General features: G+C 39.0%; 1 protein-coding gene across 10 annotated transcripts in view; it reads left to right on the forward strand.

Annotated features, from left to right (window-relative positions):
* Positions 1-17423, forward strand: part of ADGRB2 (adhesion G protein-coupled receptor B2) — a 609344-nt gene that overhangs the window by 432647 nt on the left and 159274 nt on the right. For all 10 annotated transcript variants that reach the window (XM_040337071.1, XM_040337074.1, XM_040337076.1 and 7 more), the window contains 2 exons: positions 1022-1123; positions 1410-1516. In XM_040337071.1, coding sequence (XP_040193005.1) covers positions 1022-1123; positions 1410-1516 — 209 coding nt within the window. The remainder of the gene's footprint in view (positions 1-1021; positions 1124-1409; positions 1517-17423) is intronic.

The following is a 17423-nucleotide window of genomic DNA, read 5'->3' on the forward strand; positions in this document are numbered from 1 at the left end:
GTTATAAATATAATATTTATTGGTGGGGGTCCCTGAGACCTAAATGTTATTTCAAGGGTTCTTTTGTGTTAAAGAGGTTTAGAAAGGCAGATTTATGCTATTTAGGGTGCAGCTATATTAGACCAAAATTTCTATAATGAAATTAAGTTATAGTTTTATCCCGTGATTCTCATTGTTAATTTAAATAAAGGTTACAGTTGATGTATTTAATATTATTGTGCAGCTTTTCTGCAGTACCCACAGTGGCCCTTGGTCATTTATTTCATTACACTGTGCAGTGACATGCAGCTATCCATGGCAACCAAACGGATATCAGCTGGCAGCAATTTAGAAAAGTCATACCAGTAAAAGTTGGTTTCAGCTAGATTGCTTTGGATTACTGCTTGTTACATAAATGATTATAGCTTTTCACTTTATTACTACTCATAATTTACTGAAAAATATTAGTGCTTTATGTGTTGTCACGGTTATTAAAATTCCAGCATGGATTATTTAAGATGATTTCACACAATTTCCTATGTGCACTTCCTACTATTCACGGTCGTGCTTTAAATCCAATCCCAACTGAACCTTCTGTCCTTCATCACCTTGGTTCTCTGCACTTGTGCACATCTGCTGTCCTCTATGTATCAGGCATCCTACACTTCTTTTTTGTTCTCCATGCTTTTTTTTTCCAAACGTTGTTTCTTTACTCTTCTTTTGCGCCCCTTTCATCCTCTCAGTGTGCCTGCTTTCTCTCTGTGGGCTCTTGCTGACAGGCTAGCAAGCGTACAATAAGGGAATAGCAATGAGTGTTCATGTTTCCTAGGAAGGTCACAGCGTGCTTTTTACACATATTAAAGAAGGCCAGATTCTCTGCATAGCCTCCCCTATGTCAAATACAAGGTGTATAACATGATTGGAAGCTGTGAGATCTTGTCTTCCAGGCTAACGATAACTGAGAATTCATGTTGGGTTGGGCTGGCAGCTTCTAGTTGCATAGCATTGGGTTTTTTCATGTTACTGCTTCTCTTCCTCACAGCGTTACATGAGATGTGCAAAGATGAATATGTCATGTCTATGACCTGGAAGAAAGCAGCCGCAGGCGAAATTGTTTACAACAAATGTCCTCCGAATGCCACAGGTCAGTTTCACTTCACCATCGTAGGTCTCTTTTATTATCCTGTTGCCTATTTATCTCATCTCTCTCCCATTTTAATTTACTGTTTACTGTCACTCATTCATATATTATTTTTCTCATTACGTCTTTACCTTTGTTTATTCTTTGTTGCAACTGCTGAACCTTATTTTCTCCTTTGCATTTTTTTATACATTTTTTTGCTTATTGCAATGTTTTGCCTATCACATTTGTTTTAGCTTTCAGTATATGCTACGCTATCTTTGCTCAAACAATGTTTGTATACCTGCAGGTTCGGCAAGCCGACGGTGTCTGCTAAGTCCTCAGGGGGTTGCTTATTGGAGTTCACCAAGTTTTGCCCGTTGTGTTTCCCATGACTACAAATACCTTCACATTGCAGTAATTACAAGTTTTTCTTCTTACTTTTGTGCTAAGTCTGTAATTGCTTATTTATAAGGTATTGGGATATGTATTGGGATATGTACTCATAGCAGAACTAATATTTATTTAACATTTTTGTTGAATTGCATAGTATTTTATGTATTTACTTAAAATATAACTTATTTTTGCTGAGAAAAAAAAAATCAATTGCAATAATGCAAGCATTTTAGCATGTTTTTCACAGAGCGTTACCTGCATTGTATGGGAACTCCTACATATATTTCCACATCTTCTCTCTTTTTCCAGTCTCCACCTGTCGTCTTGCTGTAGTTACATAATCAGTCCCAGTGTATTCATAAGAGAAAAACAGAGCCCACCCATACAAGAAAATCACATTGCATTATTTATTTGACAGTTTTAGAAAATCATAGCTAGCTGGAGGTTGTATTTTTTAAATAAAGAATAACAAAAAATTGTCTATCAATATTAAACCAGTTTCTAAATGGAGTTAGCCTTTTCAATATTAGTAGGTTATACCAAAATGCCATGGTATACTTTTTAATAATATTTATGATTATGCATCATTTAGCATTTGTTTTTGGAGGAGAACATTTATTTTGAATAAATGCTCTCCTCCAAAAATCTTCTGTGTATTGATGCGGCTAAAATATTTAACTGCAGTGATACACGTAAGTTTGGAGAAAGTAGAATGTGTTTAAAAAAATATGTCAAACCATTCCTTTCCCTACCAACGATGTTTCAAATAGCTCAGCAAAAGTGAAGGAATTGACGTTTCTAAAATGTGAAATTGTTTTGTTAGTGTAAAAAAAAATGTGATTATGCATTTGCAGTTTGATTATGCAAATTGTTGATCAAAATTTTTCATTTTTGGTTCAGTCAAAAGCATATTTTGCCACTCACTTCAACCTGTGAAAACATATACAAACTTCAGAAAGCAGCACTCTACAAGGTCAGCTCCAAATGGACTTTCTCCATCAGTGAGCAGGAGTTTGCTTTCTTAGGCCCCTTTCACATTGAGGAGTTTTTCAGGCGGTAAAGCGCTAAAAATAGCGCTGCTATCCCGCCTGAAAAACTCCTGCCCAGCTACCTCAATGTGAAAGCCGAAGGGCTTTCACACTGAGGCGATGCGCTGGCGGGAGACAAAAAAATCTCCTGTCAGCAGCATCTTTGGAGCGGTGAGAGGAGCGGCGTGTATACCGCTCCTTCACCGCTCCTTCCCATTGAAAACAATGGGAACCGCGGCAATACCGCCCGCAATGCGCCTCGCGGTATTAACCCTTTATCGGCCGCTAGCGGGGGTTAATACCGCACCGCTAGCGGCTGATTTCCACGGCAATCCCGGCGGTATAGCGCCGCTATTTTTAGCGGCGTTATACCGCCACCGCAGCTCCCGCCCCAGTCTGAAAGGGGCCTAAAAGTAAACTGTGAAGGGCCTTTTGAAATTATTCTAAAACAGTCCTTATCATCTTGACCCAATCACACTTGTCAAATATCCAATCAAATACACATACCAAGGGATACACAAACATAGGTGTTTCCTTCTTGTTAGTATCCTCTTTATTTATATTTTTGACATGTTTGGGGAAGATAATACAGTCGTGTAGAAACAGGACAAAATATTACACTGCAATACATTGTTCATAATGCATGCCACTGAGCATCAACTTTGGGCGTTCATGGTACAGATTATCTTTGCTTTTTTCAATCATCATTTATCAACCATAAAAAAAGCCATGAGTCGCTATATGAATTTGTTATGACAACAAAATGTAGCGCTACCCCGGTAGGAGCCGCTTAATAAATGCCAAGATCTTTTCCCCAGTAATTTCCTTTCAGTCAGTCACACAGGGCCAGATTCAGGTACAAATACGTTACGCTGCGGCGGCGTAACGTATCCCATTTACGTTACACCACCGCAGGTTTACAGCGTAAGTGCCTGATTCACAAAGCTCTTACCTGTAAACTTGCAGCGGTGTAACGTAAATCCGCTCGGCGCAAGCCCGCCTAATTCAAATGGGGCGGGCACCATTTAAATTAGGTGTGTTCCCGCGCCGAACGTACTGCGCATGCTCCGTCCGTCAAATTACCCGACGTGCATTGCGCTAAATGACGTCGCAAGGACGTCATTGGTTTTGACATTAACGTAAATGGCGTCCAGCGCCATTCACGGACGACTTACGCAAACTACGTGAATTTTTAAATTTCGACGTGGGAACGACGGCCATACTTATCATGGGTTACACCACCTAGAGGGCAGCCTTAGTTTTACGTGGCGTATCTCGATGGAAACAACGTAAATTTAGAGCGACGGGTAAAGCGTACGTTCGTGAATCGCCGTAACTAGTCATTTGCATATTCTACGCCGACCGCAATGGAATCGCCACCTAGCGGCCGGCCTAGAATTGCATCCTAAGATCCGACGGTGTAAGTCAATTACACCTGTCGGATCTTAGGGCTATCTATGCGTAACTGATTCTATGAATCAGCCGCATAGTTACGACGGGCGTATCACAGAGATACGACGGCGTATCAGGAGATACGCCGTCGTATCTCTTTTGTGAATCTGGCCCACAGTTCTGATCACTCTTCAGACTCATTAACCAGCATAGATGTATGCTTTTTGATGGTTTAATGAGAGCTTGGATAGGTAGTGGGTAATGATAGGATACTCCAGTATCCCTTAGTAACAATTTTGAAGCACTAAACTTTCTCCTTCAGAAGTGTGAGCCAAGTCCTTGAACAAGTAAATGATGAACTGAGCATTATAGTAGCAACTTAAAGTGATTGTAAACGTTAGTTTTTTTTTATGACAAACATGCCTATACCTACCTGCTCTGTGCAATGGTTTTGCACAGATCAGTCCCAATCCTCTTGTTTTGGGGTCAACCCGTTGGTATTCCAGGCCCTCATCTTCACCTGGTGCCCTTACAGAAAGCCGCTTTCCATTGGGGCACCCGCGAGGGCTTGTTTCTGAGTCCTGCTGCTGCATTCGTTGGCACAGACAGTGGGACTTGCCCCCGCCCCTGCTCCCATATCACAGCTTTTAATTGACAGCAGCGGGAGCCAATGGCTCCTACTACTATCAATCTGTTCAATGTGGAGAGCCAATGCACATCGCTGGATCTAATCGGCTCAGGTAAGTAAAAGGGGGGGGGTGCAGCACAGAAGTTTTTTTTACCTTAATGCATAGAATGGTGAAAAACCTTAAGGCTTTACAAACACTTTAAGGAGATTAATCTTCCTCTTCAACATCCAAACAAAGTTGTTTCACTAAGAACTAAATAGACTGAGCTCTTAAGAACACCAGACACAATGTACCCTTTAAACACGCTGAATTTTAACATAAGAGGGATGGCAACAGCACACAGTCTCTAGGATCTTTCATACCAGTCTGTACTTACTTATGTCCTCAGATTATTGGTTACCTTCTTCCAATATCTATTTATACAGACTCCCAGCCACCATCTGGGCACCTCTCCCCAGGGACTGACCAAGGCAGCATAAATAATGTTCTGCTGATTAGCCTTCTCCTGCCCACTAACTTCCAGAATATTTCTGGACAACCAGGGAGAGACAGTCAGTCCTGCAGCCACTGAAAGACAGAACAGGCCACGACAATATAAACACAGCTACACTGATTACTGTGAGCCAAACCTAAGTGTGACTTACAAGGAAATGCTACAATGAAAAACCCAATTCCAGCAATTTTGGTTAGTATAATTCTTGACCGTACTGTTTTTGACTTTGGTTGTTAGGGCAGCTGTGACAACCCTTAGCTAAACTTTTTCAGCAGCTAGTAAAATGCACATAATGCCATTTTTTTTATAAAGTAAAGAGGGATAAATCTCCCCAGCAGGGACAGAAATTAAAACTTGAAAGTGGTTGAAACCTTCTCTACTAAAACACAAGTCTTTACAATGGCATAGGGAAAACTATTGTTTTCTATGTGCCATACTCACACCCAAACACTGGTGTCATGTGCAGTTTAGAGCTGTGCAGAAATATGCAGCATGCCTGGATTTTGTCTCACCATAACACACATAAATGCATGTAAAATGCATATAAACAAGCAAAAACACAACATAAATGAAAGTAAAGTAATGTGATGAAAATGAAAAAACACATGAATAAAGCACAGCAGATGTAAGCGCACATAGAAAAAGTGAACCAAGCATAAAAATGTATGTTAGAGAGCATCAATGTGCTTTTTCTTTTTGTGTAGATTATGGTGTGAAGACCTTAAAGCGAAATATGCTGCCACATCCCCAGTTAGTTTGTCTGTCTATCTGCTGTGGAACATAGAGGATAATATGAGTTGTTAAATAGCTTAGAGCAAGAAAGTGAGCCTGCAGTGAGAAATGACTGAAAGACATTGTTGCCCTTTAACCTCTTATACACAAACTGATATTTGCTAGTAAGGTCAAGGCCAAGCAAATCAAATATAAGTCTAAGACTTGGTTTGTTCTTGTTCTCATTACTGAAAGAACACAGAACTGAAATAGCAGTAATTGTTAGTAAGAGAATGTAATTACAAGCATGGGATAGACGCCTATAGGAATGCTTTTGCGTCTTATGGCCACAAAGAGCAGGTAAATTTGACCAGTTTTGTTACAGCTTTACCACTCATGTCGAAATTTACACTATAGTTTCCTGGTTTGACTTTTATGCTTCCTGAATCACTTTCCTGCTCACTGCATTGTCATATATTGCGTGGCAGCATTTGTTTACTATTTTACAAAGACTGTTTATGCCACTGTGTTCCTAGCAGCTTTCCAATAATGAAATTCAGATTATACCAAGATGGCCACTGCAATTTCTCTATAAGATGGCTACAGAAAAGGAAGACATGGCTCCAACCATCCATGACATAAGTTTGGTGTGTGGTCCAGGTTGGACATGTGCTCTGAGTAACAACGATTTTGATAATAGATTAGGAGAAGATCCTTCCTGTATGTTGGCTGAAAAGAAAACAAATTGTTTTCTGTATAGGCACTCGTCAACTGGCAAAAGACTCCTAGTTACAAAAAGGAATAGCTACAGATGAGAAATTGATCATTGCACAGAAGAGCACCTAACACCTAATGGAAATTACTATTTTTTCAAAAGCATACTCCATGTCATACTCCAATTACTACACAAAGAGCATGACTATTGATGACAATCATGTTTTCGCTTCATTCAAAAGAAATCTCCTATAGGACAAATGGAGAGTGCTGGACCCATGAAACGTTCTATTCATTGAAACAGAAGAGTAGGCAGTAATGTGTTGGTGGTGACAGACCACCATACTAGATACATCTAAGCCTTTCCACTCATGATCAAAGGGCCATGACAGTGGGAAATATTTTTGTCATTTCATTTTTTATTTCAAAAGAGAATAGATTGAAATAAAGTATGTGTCTTTGAGAGCAAGCCTGTGTATGAACTGTTCGCTCTGCTGGGAGTTCAAAAGAGCCATACTACTATGCATCATCCTCAAGGAGACCCTCAGAGAAGTTTGTCTTCCAGTTAATATAGCTTTTGGAGCTACTGTTCATATCTTATTCTAATATTATGTAAACCTTGAGGAAGTAACTGAAGAGAGATCTTAAACAGACTTATGAGATGGCTGAAGCTGCTACCTGATAAAAAAAAAACAACAACAAAAAAAACACTATGACCAGGAGGTTAAAGGGGTTGTAAACCCTCAAGTTTATCCTATGCATTAAGGTGGAAAACAAATCTGACAATTACCGCCCCCCTGTTTTACTTACCTGAGCCCTGGAAAGTCCCACGTCGAGAATGCGCTAGACCTTTGCCCGGGGTTCTCGGCTCTTCATTGGATAGATTGATAGCAGCGCAGCCATTGGCTCCTGCTGCTGTCAATCAAGTCCAATGACGCGGGGGCGAGGCCGAGTCCTGCGCTCAGCGGCTATGGATGCCAAATGCTGGATTCGGGAGCACACCCACAATGTAACCCCCTTGGGAGAGCACTTCCCAGAGGGGGTTATCTGAAGCGGGGAAGAGCCGAGAGAGCCGCAGAGGCACCCCAGAAAATGGCGTTCAGTGCCACTCTGTGCAAAACGAGTTGCACAGTGGAGGTAAGTATGACATGTTTGTTATTTAAAAAAAATACTAATTTAACCTATAGTATCACTTTAAGCTAGATGACCTACAACCTGGAGACAAACTATTTCTCAGGAACCCAGCCTGTCATTGAGAGAGTTTTAAATTTAGGTAATCTGCTTACCGTCACCCAATATTCTGGTGTACTAAGTTTGTTCTGAAAGGAAAGATGGACCCATCAAAATTTGCCATCATAAAAATAAGTCAGTAAGAAAGATACTGTAAGCTCTGAACCCAGCAAAAAACCTAAGCTCAAAATGGTTCTGCATAAGCCAAACACTCAACAGTCCAGAAGGGTACACCGTACCACTCACCCAATTATCTCCCCCATTCTTGAGATGAGGATGAAGATAAATTGGGTTTGGATAGCATTTTATTTTATTGGAATAGTGGAGACTTAAATTCACATTGAAAGATTCTCTTTTCCAGAACCAGATCCATTTTTCTCGGGAATGAGTAATATTGGTTTTGAACTGATAAAAGAAGAAAATTCTTAGTTTGTTCAAGAATCTGAAAATGATCTTCTAGGGAGTACAACATTTTCATTTACGTTTTGAGCCAAGGCCTCTCAGAACAATTAGGTTTCCACAGAGACTCACTTCTGATGCCTTTGCCCATCACACCCATGAAACTGTGACACCTGCTCTTCAAACAATCTATTTGCATGTTCCCTTAGCCAACTGCTTAACTATTTGTCTAACTGTTGACACCATATTCCTAACTCAGTTGAATGTAAATAGAAATCGGTGGGATGTACCCCTTGACTACAAAACTGCCATTCAGTTAACTTAAAGTGTTATGTGAAGATATACTGTTGTCAGACCATGTGCTTCCCCTTGGAAGAACCCAAAAGTATATTGGGGGTGGAGGAGGTGCATTGCTACCTGTTGTGCAGATGTTTTTTTTTTTTTTTTTTTATATCAGATTTTAATTTTTAACTTTTTTTTTTCAATTTCTTATAGAGCAGTGATTTTAATAATGCCTAAAGTGAAACAATAAAAATGTTATATTCCTTTAAATATCATGCCTGTAAAGTGGCATATCTGTGTAATGTGTAGAACAGTGCCGCAGGAAAATTAAGTTTCTAAAGGAAAAACAAATATTTAAACGTGCTTGCGGCTGTAATGTATTGCCGACTCCCAGCACTACAGATGAAAAATCAAGGAAAAAATTGGCGTTGGTTTCCCCCAGTCCATACCAGGCCCTTCGCGTTTTTTTATGATTTTAGGGGAACTCCACACCAAAATAAAAAAAAAAATTGGTGCGGGGTCCCCCCAAAATCCATACCAGACCCTTATCTGAGCAAGTAGCCTGGCAAGCCAGGAAAGGGTGGATGTGCCCCCCTCCTGAACCATACCAGGTCATTTGCCCTCAACATGGGAGGGCTTTGGAGTCCCTCCAAAGCACCTTGTCCCCATGTTGATGGGGACAAGGGCCTCGTCCCCACAACCCTGGGCATTAGTTGTGGGGGTCTGCGGGTGTGGGCTTATCAGAATACATCCCCCCTATGTGAATAGGTATCAGGTACATTGTACCCATTCACCAAAGAAAGTGTCAAAAAGTAAAAAACCACAATAGACAGTTTTTGACAAATCCTTTATTAATCATGCTGCCCAAAAAATAGAAACAAAAAACAAAACAACTCTGTATCCATGGGAGGCCTCCCGATGACTTCTGTCTTTTCCCTTTGACAGCTGTTATATAGGCAAGGGCTGGACCATCCGCTGATGTAACAGGATGACCCCGCCTTGCCTGATATAACATGATGTCACGTGATGTCAGAAGGGGCGGGGTCACTCATGACCCGCCCTTGCCTATATAACAGCTGTCACAGCCAAGAGACGGCAGTCACCAGTAGGCCTCCCATCGAGGCAGAGATTTTTTCTTTCTATTTTTTGGGTCTGTCGGGTGACGTGAATGAAGATGGATGGACACTTTTTTTTAAATAAAGGAATTGTCAAAAACTGTCTGTTGTGGTTATTACCCAATACCCATTTGCATGGGGCGGAGGGGGCGGAATCTGGGGTCCCCCTTGTTAAAAGTAGAAAAAATAGAGGGGATGTGTCAGGGATAGTATGGGCAAGAAGCCAAAACAGGATAAATGGAAAAAGTTCAAAAGAGTATATAAAAAATTAATTGTATTCCAAATCGAAAAACATACATATGAACATTTAAAACCTTAAATGGAACAAAACATAAATATACAGCTGCTAATTATTGTAACACACAATACATTTCTAGACATCAGGTTGAGTAAAGATTGTGGTCACAGCGAAACCCGACATGTTTCGGAAAACACCAAAATATTTTTCTATTTATGGCGTATTCATTTCCTTTTTCAGGGTTTAAATATAGGCATGCTGGTATATTTCTATTGGCATGTTTATATATATATATATATATATATATATATATATATATATATAAACATATAGGTCATTATATATAAAAATAGAAAAGAGTAGAATAGTAATTTTAAGTACATTTTTTCCTCAAAATTAATATTCTACTCTTTTCCATTTTTATATATAATTACCTATATGTTCATATATATATATATATATATATATATATATATATATATATATATACAATTCTTTCAATAGAAATATACCAGCATGCCTATATTTAAACCCTGAAGAAGGAAATGAATACGCCACAAATAGAAAAATCTTTTGGTGTTTTCCGAAACATGTCAGGTTTTACGGTGACCACAATCTTTACTCGACTTGATGTCTAGAAATGTATTGTGTGTTACAATAACTAGCAGCTGTATATACATTTTTTGGTTCCATTTAAGGTTTTAAATGTTCATGTGTATATTTTTCCATTTGGAATAAAATACATTTTTATATACTCTTTTGAACTTTTTCCATTTATCCTGTTATGGCTTCTTACCCATACTAACCCTGGGGCATCACCTCTATTTTTTCCACTATTTTTGGGATGTAGCAAGAACTTTCAGGATCCATCTTGAGTTAGTTTCCCTTCCTCCAATCATTTTCCCACTCGTTAAAAGGGGCTTCCAGATGTCGGGGTCTGCCCGCAGACCCCAACAACCAATGGCCAGGATTGTAAGAAGGAGGCCCTTGTACCCATTAACATGGGGACAAGGTGCTTTGGGGGGGACCCCAAAGCATCCTCCCCATATTGAGGTCAAGCAGCCTTGTATGCTTTAGGAGGGGGAGCACTCGCTCCTCCCCCTTTTCCTGGCTTGCCATGCTGCTTGCTCAGATAAGGGTCTGGTATGAATTTTGGAGGGGACCCCACGCCAATTTTTTTTAATTTTGACATAAAGTTCCCCTTAAAATCTATGCCAGATCCAAAGGGCCTGATATGGATTTTGGGGCCAACCTCACGCTGTTTTTTTTTTTATTTTGGTGTGGAGTTCCCCTTAAAATCTATGCCAGACCCAAAGGACCTGGTATTGATTTTTTTCTCCCAGAGCCACATCAACATCCAACTCACTACATGGTATGGGAAATTTAATAAATTTAATAAATTTAGAAAACAAATTAGATCGCAATCACGTGTAAACTTTAGAAATTGGGCCATTTGTGTTTTAAGCTTGTACTACACTGTCCAGAATGGGAGTTACAAAAAAAGAGGTGTTTGGGACAAAACTGTGGCATTATAGAGCATGTCTTGGTTGTAGGTACTGGAAAAACCACCTCTGATCCAGACTGTAGTTTATACAGGCCTTCTGCTTTTTAGAGTACAATTGCACTAGAGTTATGCAGAGGTTCAGCAGACATCTTTATCTTTTGTGTGACAGCAATTGTTTACTTTTTCACAAAGACTTTTTATCTTGTCATATCCATTCAACAAGTAACTTTTGATCCTGCCAGAAATTCAATAAGCATGTAAGTTCCTGTGTTTTAGGAAATGTTATCTTCCACTTTTATCAGCCCTTCCAGCTTCACTTCGTTGAACTATAGAACACCTTCTCCTACATTATGGATGGGTATGAAGGTGTTCTGTATTCTTAGCACACCCCCTGTCCTGGGATGACAACGCTGTTCCTCTATAGATTTAGTATAGTGCATCAGCTATGTCACCTTAGGACGGGAAGTGTGTTTCTGGCAGGTTCAACAGGTAAAACTAAAGGAAAAAAAATTCTGAAAAAAGACAAATGCCATCAAAACACTTTAACAGCTTTTTGGGTGTCAGGACCATCATTACATACAATACAAACGAGAAAGGAGCTTTTACCTAGAAAGCGTTTGTGATTTTAAAAAATAAACACTTTTGTAAGCTAGTTGCTTTAAAAGATCAAATTTAGGACTATATATCTAAACATATAGGGCCAGATTCACAGAAGAAATACGCCGGAGTATCTACTGATACTCTGGCGTATTTTCAAATTTGCCACGTCGTATCTTTAGTTTGAATCCTCAAACCAAGATACGACGGCTTTTGGCTTCGATCCGACAGGCGTACGGCTTCGTACGCCTTCGGATCGTAGGTGTAATACTTCGGCGCCCGCTGGGTGGAGTTTGCGTCGTTTTCCGCGTCGGGTATGCTAATTAGCATTTTCCGTCGATCCACGAAGGTACGCGCGGCCGTCGCATTCTCTTACGTCGTCGCTAGTCGGCTTTTCCCGGCGTATAGTTAGAGCTGCTATTTTGTGGCCTATATTTAGACTTGCCATGTTAAAGTATGGCCGTCGTTCCCGCGTTGAATTTTGATTTTTTTTTTTTTTTGCGTAAGTCGTCCGTGAATATGAAAGGACGTAACTCACGTCGACGTTCAAAAAATTACGTTGGTGCGACATCATTTCGCGCAAAGCACGGCGGGAAATTTCAAAACGGAGCATGCGTAGTACGTTCGGCGCGGGAACACGCCTAATTTAAATGATCCACGCCCCATTTGAATTAGGTGGGCTTGCGCCGGAGGGATTTACGCTATGACGCCGCAACTTTACAGGCAAGTGCTTTGTGAATCAAGCACTTGCCCGTAAAACTTGCGGTGGTGTAACGTAAACGCGATACGTTAAATGTCTGTGAATCTGGCCCATAGTTATTCTAATTATTTGCTCCATGTCATTGTGCAGCCACATGGAGAAGATCTCTAAGGAAATGCTTATGTTCTCTATGGTAAGAGCCCTTGGGCTACTGAGTCACCAAATAAAATTACAGTTACGAATATATCCCTATTTTAAGGGATTGCCTCTAGAAAATGCTTTTATTAGCATGGACCTCTTTTCTGTATTAATAAGTAGAAACATGCCAGTTCATGAGATATAAGATAAGAGGACAAAAGGAGTAGAGGACAAAGAAATACAAGGCATCAGCAATTTTTAGACTGTCACAAAAGTACAAGTTGTATATACATTGAATTATTTGTTACTGTGCAATAATATATATATATATATATATATATATATATATATATATATATATATATATATATATATATATATATATATATATATATATATATATATATTCATTTTTATTATAGGAATATGTATAAAGGATTTTTATTGTGTACTGAACATATTCTAATCTAACACATTCAGCATTGAAGAAACATTTCTTGACATTTGCCAGCATTTGATTTTTAATGGAAACTGTGGTTACTATAACATTCACCCTATTTATATAGAAGGATGGATACTACATTTCTTGCTCATTCACTTTTTAAAAAACTTTTAGCAGTATGAGATAGTGAAGCATTGTATTTTCTAACAAAAAAGTACAATAATTGCCAGTAGCAAGTGCTGAACTTTTTCATGTATCTAAATTGCATTTAAAGTGTTGCTAAACCCACATCAGTAAATTATGTCTGTATATGAAGTAAAGGTTAATCCTCTGCACATGCTCAGTCTGGTGTGTATTGCTAGAGAGTTTTTTTTCTTGGGAGAGTGTGATTAGCACAGGGCCAATCAGCACTGTCCAGACAGAGGCCCAGGGGCCCTGTAGCCTTATAGAACAATCAGGGGAGGATGAAAACTCCTTCTTCAAGCTTTAACCAGACACTAATCGAAGTAACAAGACTACATATTGCTGATGGGAAAATGTATTTAGCTGATTATATTTACTAAAAGAATTGCATTTACATGTTCTGTGTACTGTGGGAAACCAGGTATAGTGAATGCAGGTTCTGGGTTTAGTTACGCTTTAAGATTTTACATAAAATAAAATAACTTTCAAAACATTTTTAAAATATAATTTATATAAAAACAACATTGGGGTGTATTATTGCAGGGGTTGGGAGTCTATAAAAAAAATGGTTCCTAATGCCAAAAGAGGTTCCATGTTGGGCAAGTAGGTGACTGCTGTATCCCTGCTGAATTGATTTGATCAATGGTGCTTGTGTGAAAAATATATTTAATATTTTATTTTTGTAATAATTACCTTCCAGGATTCAGTGCTGTGCCAATCTTTCTCTTGCATGTCTCCTGTGATGCCATGATCTACCTTCTTCTTTTCTCAAACTTATAGAGAGAAGTGAGGGCGATCCTAGCAGTCTGATGGTTTAAAGGGCATTGGGAACTCTAAAAAAGGTGCCACTGCTGTCTGCAAGTCTATATTTAGTATTGGCCCAAACATGCACAGTAATGTCACTTATAAAAGCAAAATAAATAGTTAAAAAAAACAAAAAAACAATATACTACATATATTTACTTTAACTGTTCAATTCCAAAAAAACTGTTTCAGCACCATGGAGAGCTCCAACTGGGACACAAGCAGGTTTGAGTCAAATCAGCTTGTCTACCAAGGCACATTTATAACTGGTATTCAAAGAGTTAAAACAAGCTCGCTGCTGCTGCTGCTGCTGCTGCTGCTGCTGCTGCTGCTGCTTCATATGCCTTTCTGGTAAAAGTGATCTAGGCTCTGATAACTTTTATTTACAGGCCTCTGTAGTTAAGTCCCCCAATCCCTGCCGCTTGCTGTCATAGTCAGGGAAGTAGCTATTCAATTACAGTATAATATGTGATAGCATCTGAGACACTGGGGGTCTAATGAACCTGTTCCTGTCACCTGCCCATCCATGCTATCACACATGTGGCATGTGACAGCAATAAAGATATATAATACAAATAAATAACTAACAAAAAATTGGTAAAATTATAATAAAATAAATATAAATTATTAAAAAAAACATTAAAAGTACCCCTGTTGTCCTTTACACATTAGAATACAAACATGCACAATGAATAATGTACTACATATTGTAAAGTTGCTTTTATATGTGATATACGTTTATATGAATTACATATAAACAGATAATAAATGCATTTAAACATATTTTTTTAAACACGTTTTCAGTGTGCTCAGTCTTAAGCTGGGTACATACAGACCAAAAGTTGAGTGCATTTGTACCACTGTCTGTTCAACAGAAGCAGGTCTAACGATTGGCTTCAGGCGAATGGTCCTGCTGCAAAACCAGCTTTCAATAATTGCTTGCAATCAATGGCTGCAGCACTGATTAGTGTATTCTGAGAAGTCCCAACTGTAAGAATACAAATGCACAGTGGAAGTGATCCCTGCATATATGAAACCTAGGCTGTCTAGAATTGAATGTTGTACCTTTTGCTAACACTCCTTTAACTGAAATCTGTATTTGTGTTGACAAAGGAGCCATTACTCTCATACTCGTCTTACCATATTTGACTCCAAACTCTCTATCACACCACACTTTCATGCTTTGGCACCTAAACATTATAAATGTCTCTAGTATCTGCAGGGAAAACTAGCAGATGCACTTAAAAGATAAGTTCAGGAATATATAAAAAAAAAACATTCATACTCCCCTAAGTGGATGCAGCATCGAACCAATGCTGCATCCGTCCCCCACTCAAGTTGGACAGATGCAAGTTCTACACCAAGAACTGAGCAATCAAAGACTGATCACTCAGTCTTCAGTGAGCATAGAGCCATGACTGGCAGCCACTGGCTCTCTGTTCTACCTCTCCAGCACTCACTGGAGCACTGAGCTCTAAACGAGGTAGGAGCTGCTGTCTCAGTCTGCTCGCTGAGAGACTGCCAGTCAAGGCATCTGGGTGGATCCTGAAATTAAAGTTGGGATCTCTTCAGAGTCTGAACCACCTGAGTGACTTCAGCTCCCAGTGTGTGTCAGCCCACTGTCAGATAAATACGGGTCACAAAAGTGTAGAACTAAGTGCCCTCCTTTAGCACCCCCCTTATACTCATTTCCCTTTGCACCACTGCTGCTCCATTCATTCCCAGAAATGAAGAGAGAAAGCCTTGTGTAAGAATCAGGTAGTGACTTGGACATTACACAGGACTTAGGACTCTCGTCACCCCCACTTGACAGCACTGGGCTAATCACCAAGCACCAGTACTGTCATGTGCCTGGAAGAGGATTCAGTTACATACTCCCCAATACTCATAGGTATTGAGTCTTTTCCTTCACCACTGGTGTTGGAACAAAGCAGTTGGGTAGACAACAGAAGGCAAATTTTCACACAACCATGTCAATCCCCTGTCAGGCACAGAGACAAACCTGCTCGAGAAAATAAAGAAGCTTTAACAAACGTGAATATTAAAAGTATATACTACATATTAGCATATTTCAAATCCCTGCATTTACAATGATCAGATGGCATCCTAATGGACCAGAAAGCAGTCACCATAATTGTTCTTTATTCGCAGTTAAGTTAACTGTCTTTACAATGCATCTGAATCCTATAATTGTGGACTAGAATAGACATCAAGTATATTCACAATTTCAAACTAAAGAATAATTCTTGTTTGCAAAATGTACCAATTCTACAAGTTCAGCAAAACACAAAAATGCTTTTTTCATTGAATAAACCTAAACAATATATATATTCTGCCATGTATAACACACATACGAAAACAAGCAAAATTATTTAATCTCTTGCCGACTGTGTGGCAGCAAGAAAAGTGGGCTTTAACGTCCAGACACCGTACAAATGCATTCATGGCAGCCTGAAGTTGGCACACTCACTGCATGCTCCTGGCATACTGGCTGAGCTGTCACTGACAGCTCTCGGTCATGGCTCCTGATTTGGAGCCAGTGGCACAGGTTCCCGATCATATGACTGCTGTGTGAGCTGATCACAGCGGTCACATTAAAGAGAAGCTAAGAAAAAAAAAAGGTAATATAAGCAAGCATGGTTTAGCAAATATAATAAATTAAAATCATAATTTATCAGCCAACTTTTTGTAAATAATGATAGCCTGACACCCTTAAAATGCAATTTAATATTATTTTCAGCAAACATAATTCTCTACTGCATATCACACCAAAAAAAGCAATTTGTCTGTCCTCTAAATGTCAAAGTTTCAAGTGTGTCCTTAAAACACGTTTATTTGTGAACTCCTAACACCCAATTATCTTGAAGCCTCTTAATGTAATTGACAACTCTATTCCTTGACCGATCTGTTTTTCTGTCTTTCATTTCTAATTGTTACTCTTAATCATTATAATGCTTCAAGTTTGTGCTGTTTTTACTGGTCACCAACATCTATCCTTACTGAACATTATTTATGTTTTTCCTGAGAATAGTTGGTTGACTAGCCTATATATTATTCTTATAAAATTGTGTTTTATAATTAAATGTGCGTGCCACTTTGTACAAAATAAATAAGTATGTTTTTTGTTCCAATCTAATTTTATTGAAATTTTCAAACAAATTTATACAATAGTGTCCACATACTACAAACAATAATAAAAATTATATTATAAAAATGTACATAACATAAAACATATTACACATAGACATATATAGACACCCTACAAAAACATTTCCCGATAAATGGCACAAACTAATTGAAACACTATTAGGGAACATTTTTTGGATTGT

The sequence above is a fragment of the Rana temporaria genome, chromosome 2, assembly GCF_905171775.1.
Source record: "Rana temporaria chromosome 2, aRanTem1.1, whole genome shotgun sequence".
In the NCBI taxonomy this organism is placed as follows: Eukaryota; Metazoa; Chordata; class Amphibia; order Anura; family Ranidae; genus Rana; species Rana temporaria.